Source organism: Rissa tridactyla, chromosome 21, assembly GCF_028500815.1.
Source record: "Rissa tridactyla isolate bRisTri1 chromosome 21, bRisTri1.patW.cur.20221130, whole genome shotgun sequence".
In the NCBI taxonomy this organism is placed as follows: Eukaryota; Metazoa; Chordata; class Aves; order Charadriiformes; family Laridae; genus Rissa; species Rissa tridactyla.
Genome location: NC_071486.1, coordinates 6,243,664 through 6,262,825, shown reverse-complemented (window position 1 = coordinate 6,262,825; position 19,162 = coordinate 6,243,664). Strand labels below are relative to the sequence as shown.

Sequence of the window (19,162 nt, the reverse complement as noted above, 5' to 3'; positions counted from 1 at the left end):
CTCGGGGAGAGCAAAGGACCTAGCTCTCCCGCGAGAGCTGACTCATCGCTGGCTGAGGGAAATGCAGCCTGACAGTCACATCAACGTCATCCTGGACCTCTAATAATCCGCCCTTTTAACATTGCAACCAGATGTCAATCCCAAAAATGTCAGGGAATACCGTAGGCCACTACTGTCCATGCATCCTTCCAAGCACCATTTAACCCATGAGCTGTTCCCCGCCACCCTCCCAGGGCTGGACACTTCGTACTGGACTTTCCCATAGCCACGCGTTTTGCCTTGCAAATTCCTGCTGTGAACGTTTGTCTTTAAGGATACTGTAAGTACAAACACCTCTAGCAGAAACCTACTGAAAATGGGAGAGCCAGCACAGCAAAACAGCTGACACACACCACCTTCTCGGTTCTGATTAGCAGATGCAGTTGTCCCAAATTCCTCTAGCCGTCTGTAAAACAGAGTTGGCCGATGGCTACCATTAAAAGCTGTGTATGACTACAGAGAGCGCTTGGCGCGGGAAAGGGAGAGACAGACGGATGCTCTGGGATGAGCCTGGGACTCGTTAGCAGCCACGCAGCAAACAGAGGTTCTCTGTCACCCTCTGTCTCCAGGGGTTGTACCACACTCAGCTCTGTAGGCAGGGCCACAAAATTGCTGCGCTCTGGTTGGCAGCGTTTCACCAAGTACATGAAATGGTTGCACTAAGTCTCAGTACAATTCACGGTGAGGAAACACCAACATGAAAAACCCAACATCCTGGCTGGTCTCGGGGGTGGAGGGAAGCCTGTGGTGAGTCACCTTTTCTTGCACTTCTAAGACAGGATCCAACACAGGAAGGCAGCATTCTTGTTGGGGTGGTGACCTAATATTTGTGCAAGCCAGGTAAATTTTCAGACATTCTTATTTCCCGGTTGCTGTCGGGCAGCAGACTAATGTTAATTTTAAGCAAAAAAATAATTGTGAACCAACCGCAATCATCCCTCACAAACGTCTCAGCAGCTGCGCATTTTGAGGAGTAATACAGTATTTTTCTCTATTAAATAGTGCTTGAAGAAACTGCCACGACTGAGATGAGAGCAGATACAGCAAAACAAAGACCACAAGTTCTACTCCCAACCCTGTAAAACGGTCAGGAGCCTTACCCACAATGCCTCTCAAGCCAGATTTCAGAATGTCATGGTGTCTGTGCACCAGCTTTTCAGTGTTCTCCCGGACTTCCACCAGCTTCTGCAGGCAGGAAGGCAGGACAACCCAACGAGCTGGCAGAGGTGGAGCCGCTGCTCTGCTAACTGCTTGTTGCAAAGACATTGAAGGCACCACGGCTGAGCTGAGCTGGATCCAGCTGCCCATCGGCGGCCTGGTGCTGCCATCAGGCGGCACATCCAGCCTCACGCCTTCGAAGCCTCTCAGATGTCAGCTTGTGCCTTCAGCTGCAGCGCACAGGGGCTGCAGGACCCGAGGCACTGGTCCCGCCTAAGAGATTCCTCTGGAGAGGCGTTTCAAACAGCACGCACGCAGTCATCCGCATTTTCAGAAATGAGAAATACCTGCCAGAATCCGACACTCTCTGGTGACCAGAAACGAGGTGGCTTCTGAAGCCCCGAGGGCCGAGGTGGCAGGAAACTTCGCTCCAATTCAGCCTTGCAGGAGAAGTGTTGTAGGACAGACGGAGATCACTGTACTTCCTCGGACAACAAACCTCCCACCCGTGGGCACAGGAACATGCAAAGCAGCTTCTCTGTGGCTGTTAAGACTGAGTCACTAGCGGTAACTTTTCCCCAGTTTATGAAAAGGGAATGATTTTTAATTTTTCACAATGTATTTAGAACACTATGGGTAATAACGCATTAATGGGCATTTCCACAAATTTTGAGGGTCACACTGTAACTGTGCATTTCTTTTATGTCACCCAATCAGGAAGCAGACATTTCCATACAAATAATTCATGATAACAACTTCAATAAGCAGAAAATAACTAACCAGAGCACTTGGCAATCAAAAAAAAAAAACCAAGAAAAATGCTATAGTTAGTGACAGAAAAGGGAAACATAAGAGCACAGACATGAATAGACGCAGAGAAACATTTCCATTTTTCAGTTCTCTTTGGCAGTTCAAAGCAATAGCAAACACACAAATGGAAACTTTGCAAGTACGTTGTAAGGACTCACTAAGATTTCTACAGATGAGGAAATACAGCATAAAAGCACTTTGGAATAGGAGACATTAGTTTCCCCTTGTAACTAAAAACAAGCTGATGTTACATACGGCAGTGCTGGCATTTCTCAGAGCAGTATAGGCCTTGATACAATGTTCTAGTAGCATTTGATGTGCAGAAAGTGAAAGCATCTTCTTTCACTAGCAACTTCATCATCACACAGACACCGGTGTCCGACTGTGCTGGAAGACCACAGTGGTGTAGGCAACCTCATTCTGGGGATGTGAAAGAAGCCGCAAACATTAGAGCGAGTGCAAGCATCACATCTCAGCAGGAATTTCCTGCATTTAATTTGTCCTCAGCGCTACACACCGTAAGTGGTCACAGTCTGTCCCTGCACATGAGAAATCTAGTAAATGCTATGCCATCAGACCAGTTGTTAGCACAGCTCAGGACCCTGATTCTTCCAAAGAATCAATATCATGAGTGAAGATTGCAGAAATGCTTGCTGTTTAAAAAGATTTTCCCCTAACCTGCCTAAGTGGTGGTTTAGTTTAGCCCCAGAACCCTTGAAATATGTGGGGAGTGTGGCATTTAAGCCCTGTGATAACAGAGAAGGAATATCTTTCCTCTTACTGTCCAGGTACCTCCCCAGGTAACTACAAACAAAGGCTGAAGCCTTGGATGCACAAACAAAAACATTCTTCCTTAGTCAAAAGAACTGTCAACTAACACTTCAGTCTTGCAAGAGCAAACGTCTCCCCACCCTGTCCCGTCCCCCCCCCCCCCCCCCAAAAAAAAATTAATATTTACCATTCTATTAAGGATCTGAAGTCTCCACATAAAGTATTAGAAATAAGAGTTGTGACCTTTACCTGGACGTTCTTAGCAGATTCCTCAGTCACTGTCTGGGAGGGCGCTTGCTCTCGTATGTTCTGGGGGGATATCTTGCACCCTAGGAAGGGGAGGGACCGGTCTGAGGCGTCTGCCCGTGTCCGGAGACAGCAGCGCAAGAAAGGCAGGAGAGCGGGGTGACAGAGCAGCACCAGAGAGTGCGTGGCTTAGACCTAGCTTGTAAAATCTGTCGCAGACCTTCACTGCAGAGTGAGCCCTCTGGCAGCCCGAGCCCCCGCCTCCCTGCTGGAAGTGCCAGGGATGAAAGCAACTGATGAATTTGGTGAGAATTCTGTGTGGCCACTGTCAGGATGAAGAAAACCCACCAAAACAAACACAACCAACAAAACCGACAACTCATCAGTGCTAAAGTTAATTCCCCCATGAAAAGAGCTTCTGAGATGATTCATGAGGAGTTACTGCTGCAGTGACCTGTTTACCAATACATTAATCATTCAAGGGAGATGTAATTTGAGCCTCTTTCGAAGTAACTTCAGCAGAAGTTGCTTTGAAACCCCAGTGCTGTGAGATTGCAGCCCGAAGAGCATAGAAACTTAGCACCATCCATGTTAAGACGTGCAGTACAAGTAGTCAAGCAGAAGTGCCACCAGGTCTGGATCATCATCTGCCATTACTCCGGCTACTGCGTCACTTACTTTTTCTGATGAGGTAGATGATTGCAAAAACCAGGACAGTCGACAGGATGCCAGAGAGAAAGACCAGCGATATGTAGAGTATTTCATGGCTGTTGATACACAGAACACAGTGTCAGAATCCCCAGTTTTAACAGAGGTGTTGAAGAATCAGTAGTGCTCAAATTCACCAAACTTTATGAAATGTAATACATTATTTATCCCAAGACCCATGAGATTAAAAGTTGCGTATCTGCATTAAGCATCACTATGAATGAAGCAGCGCGCAGACTTGGAAATCCTAAGCAACCTTTTAAAACCCCAAGACATAAAACGCATCGCACATAACTCCTCCCTTACAGGAGGGAGGAATCTGCAGTCCCATGGAACTCTGTTTAAAGTCAGGAAATAAAAGTAGAGCATTTACTTATCAATCCAGCATTTGTCTTCTGAAGCTTCTAAGTCAGCCGCAGTGGTACGTACAGCGGTACGTAGAGTGGTGTGCACAGCGACAGTGGTGGAAGGGGGTTCTGTTGTAACTAGAAGGGAACAGAAAAAAAAAAAAGTATCAAAACCTGGTTTTAGAACTTGTTACTTTCTTCAGTAATATTACAAGCAACAAGAACTACATACAGCCATGTGTTTTCACAATTCAAACAATTATTATTTTAAGTACAACATTTCTCTGTCAGAGGGCTGAAAGTGGAAACACCAGACAGAAAAAAATTTATTCATAATATTACTGCCCCACAGCAGCCTTTGCCAGGCAGGCAGATCTTCCGCAAATCACCTCCTGCTAAGCCACCCCCACAGCAGCCCTTTTAAGTCAGGACAGTATGAACTCTGTCAAGAACACCACATCTAAGAAAATTCCTTAAAGAAGAAAATACCTGCATTTGCTTTTGAGGGACGACTTCCCATTCTCTGCAAACACTAATGAACAGTAAGAGAAGCTAAGAGGGGGAAAAAAAAAAATCTGTAATTATATACATACACACAGACTGAAGCAAACAAACCTCTTCTAATTCACAGACTTTCTTTAGTTTTTATCAATGTTTCAGACACCTTATACAAACCGGCACAAAGCCACAGCAGCGAAGCCGGCAATTACTCAGCACAAATCCTGCTTCCCAGTGCCTTGCTCCTGTGCACACGCGTGCACGTTCACTGCGCTCCGATGAACACACTGCCTTCTTTCACAAGGATGGAGTACATTTAATAACTAACAAAAAGCACCCACAGGATTATTTTTGCAGCAGCTAGAACCGAGTAAACTTCATGAACATTTTCATAACCAGAAGCAGCTTGATAAAATACTTTAATCTTTTCTTTCTCAGCTTACACTGACTTTTTCCACTAAAGCAGGGACAGTAACTGCTCAAATTTGGGGGTGGAATCTTAGATAGGGAAATAGCAGTGTACCACAAAATTTCTGGTATTTCTTACTAAACAGCTTGCAAACTGCACACTGTGAATAACATGAAAGTAAACATCCTGTTCTCTGTTGCCGACATCTTTTTCTACTGCATGTCCATTGCTGCCCACATTTCAGAGTCAAATGTTAAGACCTCCCAGTTTCCCGTTCCAAGAGCGCGCTGTGTTTGCAGTAATAAAAGCAACGCCGAAGCGATACAGCTCTGTCTTACCTGGCACCATAGAGCTGCTGCCCGCCGGCTGGGGAACTCCTGACGCGTCGGCACAGCAGCTCGACCGCTCGCTTTGTGCAAAGGATCTGTCAAACTAGCCAAAGCTCAAGTGTCATTCAGATGCGGGGTTACCCAAATGTGGAAGTTGAGCAACTTAGCTTTTTTTTTCTTTTTTTAAATTAAAAAAAAACAGGAAACTATGAAAGGCACCTGCATTCTCAGGAACCGTTAATCTAAAAAAAAGTCAGCCAGCTTCAGCCTAAGTTAGCTTACTTTATTTCGTACCTCTAAAGAACACTTTTTGCTTTTTTGTTGTATTGAAAATTCTAGAAAACTGTTATTTTACTAACTCCACTAAAAATAAGCATTTCCCAACTCTAGTGTCAATCCATATAAAGGAGGCATGTAAGCACACCCTAGTCTGCTTACTTATTTACTAAATAAATCACTTTCCAACACAGAAGGGATGAGACTACACACAGGTAAGTGCTTTGCTCAGCTGGGGCATTTAAGAAGTAACAACAACCTTCAGGGAAGTTTCCTATAAAAAGAAAATTAAAAGCCTTATCCTGTGTATTATCATAATACACATAAAACTATTTTCCTTGTTACACAAAAAAGAGCAAGGTTTTTTTTCCCCTATGAAAATCCAGAAAAAACCCACCCTCTAGAATAACCTTATCTTTGTTACCGTTTTAAACTTCATGCTGGTGAGTTCAGCTGCAGGCAAGTTTTCTGGTAGCTTTTGGCACGTTTCCTGCCAGCTACATCCTTTTCTCCACAGAACAGGAAGATACTTTCATCACCATTTGAAGTTTTGTTATGAAAATGTTATTTCTCAGTTCATTTTTAAAATGAAGGTATTCATTCTGAGTACCCCCATGGACTGGCTAGGTGAATGGGAGCGCTGGCACTCACTTTGATTTTAAAACATCTTTACAGTTACAGTAGGTATCTATAGGTCATTACCACACAGAATTCTAAAACAAAAAGTGATCACTGTATTAGCACCAAAATTTCTCACTGTGAAGTTCTGTATCTTATCTCTGGAAGTGTTCATGATCAAACAAAGAACCAAACAGAACCCCCACTATAAAGGAACAATAGCAGTTCGTGTGCGCGATCTAGCTACTTCAAACACAAGAAAGAAATTGCTGTTGCTACTGCTAGTGAAAGACAGCAGAGTGGCTGGTTTGTTTGTTTATTTAATGATACTTTAGAATCATACAGTTTTCAACAGTAAGTAATGAGACATGTCAGTGGAATTAGATGTGGTTACACTGCTGCCTGTGCACTCTTCGATAATGCCTTCAGGTCCAAAATGCACTTTGCAATACTTTCCTTCTGCTGCAAAAGAAAGGAAAAGAGCTTTCAGAAGAAAGACTTTATGTAAGACACTTAGACAAGAAAATATGCATTCTAATGCATTTTAGATACTCCTTTTCGGAGCCATAAAATGGGATAATTATAGCTCATGAAGTCAGAGATTCAAATCCGAACAATGACCTGCATTAAAGCATCTGCATGCAGTGCTAGGAATATGTTTTCTTTTTTTGTTCTCAGCTTCATTCCTTAAAAGAAAGACATCTAGAGCCCATCTGCAGATCTTAAGCTGCCATGGTCTTACACAGAGAATTTTACAAGCGAGTTCCCTGACCTGTTAGCTATGTATCTAATGACAAGCTTAGCTCTATGCTGCAACAACCAACACTGCATGTGATTCTAACTTAAATCACCAACAACACAAGCATCTGGTACCTCGTAACTGGGCTTATTAGCTCTTACTCACAGTAGGAATGCGTTGCAGCCACATCTGCAAGTCACCCAAAGATGCCCTAGCATCTTCTGGCTTAAGGCAGAATCACCTGACAGGAACTATTTGTACAGACTGAAGTGTAAAGCAGGTAAAAAAAAGCAAGTACCTGTTGAGGTGTGATGCTCTGAATAACATTTTTCTCCACCCACTGAATCATGTGATCTTGTTCTTTCTGACGCTTTAAATTCTGCATAGCCACTTGGTAGTCCAGCCTTTTCTTTACTTCATTGTACACCATCAGTAGTCTTTCTCGATAATTAGTTTCCAGCAACATTGCAATATTATTCTAGACACAGAAGATGAAATCAAAGGGTTAATGTTTGGCAAGAACACAAAACAGCAGCAGAACACATTCTATAGCAAAAGTCACTGGATCAGGCAGTGGAACTGGCCCTGTCTGCAACACACAGAGGGCAAATGGCTTGTTATTGCCTAAGCAGGACCCAGATAATGTAGTGGAGACTGCAGCGGAATGAACAGTAGAGCTGGAACCGCATACCCGCTTAGCGTCAAAGAGGTAACTGCGGCCTTCAACCCGCCATTGCTCCTTCTTCTCCTGTTCAATGGCAGTCTCAAGATCTTTAATAGCCTCATTTTTCACAGCTAAAGCTTTAGCAACTTTCTCCTGAAAGAAGAAACAAAAAAATATACTTCAGAATGTAAGACAAAAGGAAAACAAGTGATCTGTAATTAACTTCTGAAATTCTGCATTAAGATTTGAGAAATGTCTGCATAAACTGGTTTGTCACAGAGTTGAGGTTAAAGGATGACAAGACAGAAGAATTATGTTCACAATCAATCGTACTTTAAAAAAATCATTTGTGCTGGTATGAACTGTTTTATTTTGAAGACTTATGTTAACAATACCAACATAAGATCTAAAGCATACCTTATTTAAACAACATTCTGAAGATTAATAATGAGAGTCAGATTTTTATGACAACCTGGACATGATATTGTTTTAAATACTTAAGCAGATAACTTAGAATAGCTATTAACCACTACAAAGTTAGATTATGGTTTCTTTCGTTACCTCATTAAGTTTGTCAGCAAAAGCTGCTACATTGGATCCGAATTTTTTAACGCCATAAATGATGACTGATAATATGCAGGCAGCTGCAACTGTCTCATGGTTAATTACATAGATTTCCTTAGAGAGAAAGTAAAGCAGGAGTCCAGTTCCCAACATATAAGGCCCTAAAGAAACAATAAAGCAGCATTATTGTACAAAGCACGAAGAGGCTCACTAGAGTCAAACGCCTACGAGACTGCTAGTTTAAGGCATACAATAAGATCAGGAAGCGTTCTCTTTTACCAGGACAATAAGTAGAAACCCAATACCACCAAGGAGAAGGGTGCCACAAGGATCTCACCAGAAGCAGAAGCAACCTTCACTCTGCGTGGGACCTGCTGCTTCTGCTCATTCAGAAACAGACAAAAATCTCTGTTTAAAGGTCAGCAGGTAAATAAATCTTCCTGCAAGATCAAGCTCATGACATTCTTTAAGCCTTTATTTAAAGCACAGGTGCCCAGCTTTAGGGCCAGTAATTGCTGCACTGGCTCATTCTTCATAACCTCCTTCTGCATGCGCAAAAAGGATTTTCTCAAATATTTTACTTTTTCAGCAACTAGAAGTGGTGGACAAACTAAAGAAGCATAACTAAACACACTTTAAAAAAAAAAAAAGTATATATTAACCTGTAACTCCTGTTTTAGGATAGAGAAACTGGAAAAACTCCTCAGGAATCAAACCGTAACGTACTTCTCCTCCTTTCTCAGGCAGAGGTGGCAAAGGAGCCAAACACTGCTGAGTTGTATGCAGAGGTCTTGTGGCATGCAATACACTATAAATAATGAGAGTTTCCATTAAGCTTATTTAAAAAAAAAAAAACAAAGCCAAAACCAAACCCAAACAAACCCACTCTTAGATAAGACTCAAACATATTTCCAATTAAATAGGTATGCATTCGTTAGACACGCCTCCTTTGAGGTAATGGGCGGGACTAGATAACCTCCAGAGCCTCCTTCCCACCGCAGCTACTCTATAAGCCCCCGACGTTAATTAGAAAAATAAAGACAAACCCCCAGTACAACGTTATTTACGAACAACGACCCGTGGGTTTCTCAGGCGTTGCCTCCTCAGGCAGCCCGTCACTGCGGGGGGGCGGCAGCCGGCCGGGCCGCCCGGCACACCCGAGGCGCCGCTAGGCCTCAGCCGGAGGCCCAAGCCCCCAGCGTTCCTCGCCCAGTCCCCCGGGCCCCCCCGGTACTCACCCCACGGCGGCGGGAGGCGGCAGGCCCCTCAGCGCGGCCGGGGCTGAGGGAACAAGAAGGGCAGAGAGTGTCAGGACAGCGCTCAGACATAACACCCCCCACCCCAGGGAGACAGCGCTCCCCCCGTCTCACCAGCGCGGAGGAGCAGGCGGGAGAGCATGGCGGGCGGGACACCACAGGCACCGACACGACCCCCTTCGTCCCGGTGACCGCCGGCCGCCTCCACAACAAGATGGCGGCGCGTAGGCTCTCGCGAGACCCGCGGGGAGGGGCGGGGCGGGGCGGGTGTTCTCGCGAGAGGTGGCGGCGGCGCGCGCGGCGCGGGAGCACGTGGGGGCGCCACCGGCCCCGCTCCCGCCGCCGCCGCCATGGAGGAGCCGCCGCCCGAGCAGCCCCCGCCGCCCCCAGCGGGCGGGGAGGCCGCGGATGCAGCCGGCCCCGAGTGGAACATCCCGCCCAACGCTCCTGCCTGCATGGAGCGGCACCTGGAGGGCGCGCACTACCGCGCAGGTAGCGGGGCCGCGGGCGGGCCGGGGGAGCGGGGTGAGGAGGCCAGGCTGAGCCGCCCGGCCCCTCTGCTCACTGGGCCTCTCCCCTCGCCTCTCCCGCAGACGGGGTCCTGCTGCTGGGTGCCTCGGGGCTGAGCGGCCGCTGCTGGACCGGCTCCCTCTGGGTCTTCGCCGACCCCCGCCGCGCCCCCAGCGAGGGCTTCTGCACCGCCGGCGTCCAGACAGAGGCGGGCGTCGCCGACCTGCGCTGGGTAGCTGACAGGGGCATCCTGGTGGCTTCCGACTCCGGTAAGCAACGGGGGTTGCCCTACTGGGGCCGCCCATGGGGTGGGTGCCCACCCATCCCCATCGCTGAGGTGGGCGATCCCCACTGAAGCGGGTACCCCCCCATCGCCGAGGTGGGTCCCACCCCCCCCCGAGGTGGGTCTCCTGATGCCGTGAGTGCCCCCCATCCCCCCTCTCCAGGCGCCGTGGAGCTGTGGGAGCTGGACGAGAACGAAACCCTCATCGTCAACAAGTTCTGTAAATACGAGCACGATGACATCGCGACGACGGTGGCCGTCCTGGCCAGCAGCACCCAGGCCGTCAGCGGTGGCAGGGACTTCTGGTGAGTGTCCCCAGCCCGGCTGCCGTGCGGCAGGGCCGGTGCCGGGCGCTGACTGCTCGCTCTTGTCCGCAGCGTGAAGGTGTGGGACCTCCCCCAGCAAGCGGTGCTGCACTCCTACAGAGGTGAGTGCCCGCCATCGCCCCGCTCCTCCTGCCCCCTTGCCGGTTGCTGCAGGCTGGGCTCAGTCCTGCAGCATCGCTGGTTATCTGTCTGCCAAACCACACTTGGGGCAGTGATCTAACGTTTGCCAGTCTGTGAAGTTTCCGGCACAGCCTTATTTCTTAGGCTGTTGTTCATTTCTCCCCACAAAATGAATGGTGAAAGGCTCAGTTTGCCTTGCATCTCTAAGTGTATTTTAGAGTATTTCTTTTGTATTGAAATCTTTCTTCTACATGCACGTGATTGATGATCTCCTAACCCATGTTTTGAACAACAGTTCATTGGAGATGCCGATATCTGGAGATCTGGTATTGTGATCTCTAGCTGTGGCAGAGGCCATATTTTGTTTGATCCTGTCCTCCCTGGCCCCTTTGTAACCAACTCTTATCTGGTGAGGCTTCCTCAAGCTTACGCACATCACAGGGACTTGACTGCAGTGGCTCTGGTTGGATTTGGCAGCTCATCAGCTTGGTAGGAAGCAGTTGGCTATTGCTGAGCAGGAGTTAACGCTGTATCTGGGCATAAACTATCATACTGCTGGACCTTCAGAGGTCCTTGGATGCACTTGAGAAAGTTGGGTACAATCTTTGAGGCTCTTTATCCTTTTGTGCTTTTGGTAGCTCACTCCGGTTCAGTGACATGTGTGGCTTCCTGTCCTGGTAAGGACACTGTGTTCCTGTCCTGTGCTGAGGTAAAGCTTGCTTTCTGTCTAAATCTACAAATGAGATTTAACTGTAATTATTTACAGTTAATTGCACTGTCTGAGAAACCACCTATTGTGTTACAAGCTGCATACCTGTGTTATTTAAAGGTTACAGTCTGATAAGTTGCTTAGCAAGATGATTTCTACCGGTTTATATTAAAATGCGGGAGTCGCCAGCTCTGTCCTGGGGATGACTGAAGGAGCTAACTTGCAATTAATGGAGGTGGAGGAGGTGTGGGTTTTTAACACATTTTAACACAAAGGAAGAGGTGGTGTGGGTTTAAACGTGGGTCAGTAGTAGTTCTGCAGCAAATCTGAGTTTATGCCAACCCCCTTCCACAAAGAAATTGTAAAAACCTTCTCATTCACTTTGGATTTATAGGACAACAGAACTTTACTCTGGGACACCAGATGCCCCAAACCAGCTACTCGAATTGGTATGTTTCTGTATGCAGTCACTGCGTGTGTATGAATTTTTGTGGAAGACGTGAATTATTTTATGCCTGACTTCGCTGTGTCTAACTTCAAGTCTAGCGATTTGACCATTTGGGCAGAAAAGCCTATTAAAACCTAAGTCTAATACTATTGCGGAAGTGTACTAAGCTTTTAAATACTTGTCTTAGTGCAATAGCAGTGCTAACTGAGATAGTGTAGGAATAGCTTTGTACTGACTCTTTTCACACTCATCCCAATTTTACTCACAGTTTGCAGTGCCTGTAATCACCTCCCTACCTCAGTCATGTGGCATCCACAGAAAAGTGACATCTTTGCTTTGGGTAAGAAGTGATCTCATTTGACTTTCACCACAGAAATCAAGGTCTGCCTTTTCATGTGACAATTTTGCTAATAACCTCAATTCTCCCTCTCTTAAAGGTGATGAAAATGGAACAGTTGCACTAGTAGACACAAAGAATCCTGATTCTGCCCTCAGCTCCACTGTGCATGCCCGAAGTATCACGGGGTTTGCATTTTCTGCACATAGGTACAGTCTGATATACTGGCATAGAATGTGTGACTACATACACCTGAAAGCCTTATTTGTTTGTAGAGTAAAACCTATGAGAGTACTAGTTTTGGTCTCTTTATCAAGAAGAATAGAGTAAAACCAAACAAAATCTCAGTTTTGACCAGTGTGTGAATATACATGAGAACACTTTTGCAGTATTCACAATTATTGACCCACTCATTGTGGGGATTTTTGTAAGTACGGTAACCTCTGAGGAAGGATTACTTGCTTTCCAATGCTAGTAGAATATTCCTGCTTAGTGTGCTGGCAACCTGCCGAATACTGATGAAGACATTTTCGTAAGACTTGGTGTCTGTTAATTCACTGTACCTGGGTCAGGCTCACTACGAAGAATGCTTTTCGCAAGTTTATCCCTAAGAAGCGTTCTTGTATTTGATTGTTCTAACTGTGGTCTCATCTCTCTCCTCTAGTTCACCCTTACTGGCTTCAATCAGTGAAGACTGTTCAGTAGCTGTTCTTGACTCAGACCTCTCAGAGGTGTAAGTACTAGACAGAATGTATTTACTACTGTAGCTGTTTTGTCATGTTGACTTTTCATTAAGTTAATTATTTATCCATATGCTTAGCAGAAGATGAAAATACTCCTTAAACAGGGGAGCATCATCCCAACAAACTAGCAGTTAGGAATTGCACAAGCCCATAAACGTCTAGTGACACTGCGTTATGGCTAATGGAGCGTTCATGTTTTCCAGGTTCAGAAACCGTTCTCACCGAGACTTCGTAAAAGGCTTGTCGTGGTCTCCTTCGGACAATGCCTTGCTCACTACAGTTGGATGGGATCATCAGGTTTTACATCACACTGTCCCCATACCAAGTGGTGACGCTTCTGGAGTCAACTGTGTAAAAGAATAGCTTTTTTTAAACTCAGTGTCCAAATTCCTTCCTGGCATTACTTTGATTCTGCTGAAGTCAAAGGCGTGTGTGAACTGGAGCGGGTATGGTCTGGTGGCTGCCTTGAAGCTTGTGACTAAGAAGGTTCCTGTAGTAATTTTAAGTTAGGCATAAGTTAGTTACAAACCAAGCTTTACCCTCTCCTCAGGAGCTAGCTTCACCTGTGATAAGACTTCAGTATTTTACTCAGAAAAAAAATTGACTTCAGGCACAGAGGAGACTTGGAGAGACAGGGAATTAGGTATAACTTAAAAAAAAAAATCCATTAAATTCCTCCCTCAGTTCTCCAAACCATCCATGGAATTAATAGAAACATTTTGGGGGGGAGGTTAAAAACACCTCTTGTTAGTTGGATGCGAGAGCCTCACCCTTGAGCAAAGTTCTTTGCTATGTAAATCAATTCTTCCGACTACTGGGAAGCCGGTCAGCACGGAAAGGCGAGAAGGGGTCCCGCTGCTGTGCGTAACGCAGCACGTGGTTCAGAGGGTCGGGCTCCACTGCCCGCCCGCGGGGATGCTATGGCAAGCACTGTACCTGCACTTCTGCTCCCTTGGTGGGTAGTGGAATGCCAGTGCTTGGTGTGAGCAGTCCTGTGTGCTGTAGGATAAGGATCCCAGCTGTAGCCCAGTCATTAACACGTGCTGAAATACTGGGACGCGCGATGCTCAACCCTGGCTCGCAGCTGAGGCCAGCTCAAAGGGGCGATTACTGTCGCATGCAGAAAGCCAAGAGAAGGTAGCAGTTGCTGCGCTATTTGACACCGTGTTTCATCTCCTCTGTGCCGAAGACAGCTTATTCAAAGATAATACCTGTGAACACAAGTTTATGCAAGGGAAAAACTGGACTAAGGACTTTAGTTTTCATTTGCTTGCTCCTATAAACAGACTCTGCTTAGTGATAAATGAGACTCCTTACGCACTTGTGATGAGTGACTTCTTGTGCCGGAGACTGAGGGGACCAAGCATCCCATAATCCCCAAAACAGACTCCACATCATTCTTAGAGGTGTTCTTTGCAGTATACCACACACTTTTCAAACTAAACTGTTTCCCTGGAACGCATTTAACTGAAAAAATTGCTGTGCATGCATTCCCACTGCTCTCGATGCGGCCTGGTCTGGCCTAGTATTTCCTAGACAGAATAAAGCAGGCCCTGACTAACAAAACAAAAAAATACTATTGAAATGAGTGCTACTCCTGTTTCTTTAGCACCGTAGCAACACTAAAGTGTACACCACTTCCAGCGGGCTTATCCCTGCATAAACAGGTTTTAGTTGATGCAAATTATGCAGAGCCCACCATTAATTTTTAGGCAGACTAAGCTTTCCCAGGCTCTCTACTTTTCTCATTAAACCTCATTTCCTGCTTTTTAAATTCCTGTGTCATACAGGCGTTTACAGAGCAAATCTGATCTAGAGCAGCGTATGACAAGGAAAAGGTAAACGATTATAAAAACTGACAAGTTTCCTCAAAAGTACCCCTTGAACAACCAAATACATTACCTGTTGCGGGCCTCTGATGGTATACTGAAAACTGAAACAGGTTTTATGCTGCTTGTGAAAAAGTTGTCTTGGAAAAAAGCGGACGACGGTTTTTAAATAAAAGTTTTCATTTGTACCTGGGTATAAAACTTTGACTGGGCCACTTCTGTAGCAGTGAAGAGCCAGCTGGGATCACTCACGGAGTTAAAGTGGAGTGGCGACTGCAGCCCCTGAAATTAAAACCGTTCTTAAATAAACATGCACCGAGTTGCTGTTTAATGGTAGGGTGCTCTGATTCTTCAGCACTAATGCAGGGCAGGCTGTGAGTCCTGTTTGTTTACAGGAGGCTTTTAGTTCCAAATCTTGAAGTAGGGTTTCCATTGTGCAAAGCTAAAAAGGAAAGTTTCAAATGTCGAGTATTAAACCACATTAAGTTCCTCACGTTGCCACCCCGTGAGCAGAACACAGTAGTGTGGCAAAAAGCATGATAGTGGAAGGTGAAGCCTATATGGACAACAGGTCATTACTGATATATTAATCCTGGTTTTACAATTGCTTAAAGACTTTTGGTGAGGCAGCGCAAAAAAAAAAATAAATAAACGCTTCAGCATCTGTCGAATCTTCGGGCGAAGGTTTCTGTTGTGCCGCAGGAGGGCAGCAGCTGCCAGCCTGACAAGCGGCACAGCAGCTTCCCCCAGCCCAAAAGATTCTCCCACTTTTGGGAGTATCTGGGCAGCTTTTAGCGCTTACACTTGGGGTTTTTTTCACCATCACAAGAGAAGCACAGAAGAGCGACAGTTTATCTAGGAGTCACTCGCGTTGCGTTAGCTTGGCTCCTCAGTGATCGTGCCATTGCTAGCAAGGCTAGACATATAGAGATTATATATATAAATTATATAGAGAAATTTATATAGAGAGATACTAAATAGCCGCGCCAACATGCTGCCAGCACAGCAATACTGCATCAATGCTTGTTGACTTCATTGCTAACTGCAAAGGAATTGGCGAATTCTCTGGGTTTTGCCATGTGCTCACACTGTCTGGATTACTTTACATGCCGTTCGGGTTTGGGGACACTTCCATACGCTGTGTCTGGAGTAAAAGCTTCAAGGTACCCATTGCACGCTTCCCTCACGAACAGCCCGGTCCTGTAACCGGAGCTGGATTAAAGAGGTGAGAATGCAAATAAATATAATTTTGAGGAGTGGAGAGAATAAGCCACTGTGAAGACAAGCCTGCCTTTTATGCTGCTGCTTGCGTTGCTCACGCTGCGTTTTCAATTGGAAGTACAACATTCTAGTTCGGACTTGCAAATAGGTATGCAAGTTTCATTACTCATGAAAAGCTGAAAACCAAGAACTATTTATAGAAGCAGCACAGGCCGAACTGCACAAGCCGAGCCAGGTGGGTGCCAGGGCTGTTCCGGGAGCGCTGGGGCAGCTGCGGCCAGTTGCCCCTTCATTCCTTGATCAGCCTTCTGAAAAACACTTAAATTGCCACAGGGTTTATATCAGCAACTGCTGAGTAGAAACTGGACCAAGCCCTAGGTAAGCCGAAATTCAGAGTGTTGCTGAGGCCAGTTTGAGCTGTTTTCCTGTCCTTTTAATCTTACATGCAGAGATCTTCATCTCACAGTAGACAGACCACTTAAACAATACTAAATAAAGTCAGGCCACACATGTAATAAAACAATACATCCAGACATATTTAATGCAAGAAGACTGGTGTTCAATGGCAGTCATAAATAAGAGACACTGTTCAACACTTTACAAGTAAAGCTATCAGTTACACTACGTTAGCAGGTGCTTTTGAGGAAGAGGCAGCTGCAGGGGATCATTTAAGCTGTACCGAGACTTGAATGACCAAACTACACCAGAGAGGGTTGGACCGAGAGCGATTCCATTGTTGGGATCCAGGATGGCTTTCAGCGCTGAGACCGGGCAATAGGGCAGGTTGCTCTGCCCCGTGACTGCCCCTCAGTTTCCTCCTCTGTTGCTAAATTTATAAAGTGGAAGAGAGCTGGGAAAAGGAGCAGAAAGAGGAACTGGAGCCCGGTTTATCTGTGTGCTGCCCTGACACTGACCTGATGGAGGAAGAGGGAGCAGTTCCCCATCTCGGCAGCCCAGCGGTCCTCCCTCTTCACCACGGATTTCACCCACCCCAAGCGCTTTGGCCGCCAACAGCTCTGACAGTGGGTTCTTTGTAACACAAACAGTTCCCAATGGCCCCAGCATAAATGGCTAGTTGTTACCGAAATACTAGAATTTTGCTTAATGCATTCAAAAGCAGGGATAGCCCAAAGAACAGAATAGTTCCACTGCTTAAAACATTCATGCTAACCAGTTTTACAACTGCGAGCAGAGTCTTACCTGATTTAGTTACAGCTTAGCCCACTGTGCATTCCCAGAATGGGTGTTCTTTGAATGAATAATGGCTCTATTTCATAAAACTGACTTACATTATCATGTTTCTAATATTTAACATAAACAAATACACGTCTGCTAGAAACAAGACGCTCCACACTAACACCACATTACAACTACATATGAATTGCGTGTCTGGGTGAAATAACAAATGTGAAATTCAAGCAAGTACCACTACTGGAGTTTCACATTTTGCTCTTCAAAAAAAAAACCCCACAAACCACAAAACCAAAACCAAGCAAACTTGTGTTGGGGATATGCTCAAATTTAGGAGAACTCTTCAGAGCAGTCCCCCTATTTCTGGGCAAAATCAGTCTTGAAGGCTGAAGTCTCCCAACAAGCCTTTAAATTTAAAGCTGCTTTTGAGAATTAATTTGCAGTTATAACTTACTATTTTGAAGGAAAAAAAAAAATATCATGAGGAAAAATCAATTAGGTTGCAACATTATCAGACAGGCGGCTTTGTTTTGTTTCAAGTTAAACTGGTGAAACTTCATCCAATACTAAAAGAGGACCCTGAAGCCACTCAAACAGTGTCACGGTTTTACTTCCATGGCTAAATACGAATCCTCCAAATGCTCCTCACAAGGAGAAACTTCCACATTTTAAGGGGCTGGAACGGGGGGCGGGGGGGTATTCTACATGACACTGGCACACTTAAATACCTGGATAGCTACTCCATAGTCACTTTTCTCTATCAACTTTTTTTAAAAGTCAACAACCAGGTATTTAAAACGTGTTATTTCAATACTGGCAGGGGTGAGCATGAATGGAAATCTTCCAAGTCTCTGCGACTTACTGGCATAAAAATGCCCTTTGAATTAGCTATTAGACCGATTAGGGTATTTGCCTTTTCCTTTTATTCACAACAAAGTAAAGTTCAGAGTACTTTGAAGCTGCTGCAATGTTTGAAACAGCTGTTAAATTATTAGGTAAAGTTGGAAATAACATAAAATGCAGAATGACAAAGACATGACATTAATATCAAGATAACTCTTTTGAAAATTCCACCATGAAGGAAAATTTATCACTGAATTTTGAGTTGAATTGTAGAGCAAAATCTGCTAACACGCACCCATACACACACGCGTGCAATGCGGCATAAGTTGGAGTGGAACTAACGATATTGTATAGTACGGAAAATAGAAAGTGCTTTCCATAGAAGTAGACTAACGTCTCAAAGTGCTTGTAGTTTGTCAGTAATTAGAAAACATTCTCTACAAGTTTTTACACTTATCTTACAGTGATTTTCAGCAAGTTCACCCATGAGGAAGATTATATAGCTGTAGTTTCTGGAAGCTGGCTATTCCAAACTTTGCTCAGCTATGGTGAGACTGTACTGCTCGCTCTGTAGTATAGAATAACCTCGTATCTCCCACCCCACCATGCAGCCATCACTCACTCCTCGGGGGCGCTGGCAGGAGGCAGAGAAGGGCTTGCACCCATGCCCAGCACCGGGCAAGCGCCTGTGGAAACAGCAGGAGCCAGGTCCCTTCGCCATGTCAGACGCTCCACGCGCCAAGAGCACCAAATACTCTACAATCACACCAAAATTAACTTCTCAGTCCCCCAAATCAGACAAACTAAAGCCAAGTCTCAGTTTAACAGTATATAAGGACTACGTGGCTTAGCTTTTGGAGGTGGGGTTGATGCGGGTACGAAGTGGCAAGAGACCCCTCGAGGAAAGCACCATGTTGTGGTGGGTCGCTGACACCCACCAGCTGACACAGGAAGAGAAGGACTGCTCGGTCTTAAGGCTCCAAAGTGCTTTACAGCCTACAGCCATCCATCCAGGCCTCACAGCCTTCTTCCATGAGGAACAACAATTATCAACAGAAACATTTACAGTGACTAAAAGGGGCAGAAAAGCAAGTGCCCGCTCTCCCGGAGCTCCCCGCGGTCGCTCCCTGGAGAAGTGGCGGAGCTGCCCCCAGCTCCGCAGGACCAGCA

At 45.6% G+C, this 19,162-nt stretch overlaps 2 protein-coding genes across 2 annotated transcripts; one reads left to right on the top strand and one right to left on the bottom strand.

Annotated features, from left to right (window-relative positions):
- Positions 1–6,513: 6,513 nt before the first annotated feature.
- On the bottom strand, positions 6,514–9,684 carry ATP5PB (ATP synthase peripheral stalk-membrane subunit b). The gene is made up of 7 exons (XM_054181191.1): positions 9,547–9,684; positions 9,415–9,457; positions 8,839–8,984; positions 8,174–8,337; positions 7,640–7,765; positions 7,247–7,426; positions 6,514–6,671 (listed from the first exon to the last, which is right to left on the bottom strand). Exons 1-7 carry the CDS (start codon positions 9,572–9,574, stop codon positions 6,600–6,602), a joined length of 759 nt encoding a protein of 252 aa, XP_054037166.1. The 5' UTR covers positions 9,575–9,684; the 3' UTR covers positions 6,514–6,599.
- A 52-nt stretch (positions 9,685–9,736) lies between these two features.
- On the top strand, positions 9,737–14,938 carry WDR77 (WD repeat domain 77). Its single transcript, XM_054181188.1, has 10 exons — positions 9,737–9,924; positions 10,026–10,211; positions 10,389–10,530; positions 10,603–10,652; positions 11,310–11,380; positions 11,775–11,829; positions 12,097–12,168; positions 12,266–12,374; positions 12,830–12,898; positions 13,112–14,938. The coding sequence occupies exons 1-10, from the start codon at positions 9,783–9,785 to the stop codon at positions 13,269–13,271; spliced, it is 1,056 nt and encodes a 351-aa protein (XP_054037163.1). The 5' UTR covers positions 9,737–9,782; the 3' UTR covers positions 13,272–14,938.
- The last annotated feature ends 4,224 nt before the right edge of the window (positions 14,939–19,162 follow it).

Coding starts and splice junctions, on each gene's coding strand:
- ATP5PB (XM_054181191.1), bottom strand. CDS start 9,574: ATGCTCTCCCGCCTGCTCCTCCGCGCTG. Junction 8,985..9,414: donor CCGCCTCCCGCCGCCGTGGG/GTGAGTACCGGG, acceptor CATTATTTATAG/TGTATTGCATGCCACAAGAC. Junction 7,427..7,639: donor ACCTCTTTGACGCTAAGCGG/GTATGCGGTTCC, acceptor TTCTGTGTCTAG/AATAATATTGCAATGTTGCT.
- WDR77 (XM_054181188.1), top strand. CDS start 9,783: ATGGAGGAGCCGCCGCCCGAGCAGCCCCCGCCGCCCCCAGCGGGCGGG. Junction 10,531..10,602: donor AGCGGTGGCAGGGACTTCTG/GTGAGTGTCCCC, acceptor TCTTGTCCGCAG/CGTGAAGGTGTGGGACCTCC. Junction 10,653..11,309: donor GGTGCTGCACTCCTACAGAG/GTGAGTGCCCGC, acceptor TGCTTTTGGTAG/CTCACTCCGGTTCAGTGACA.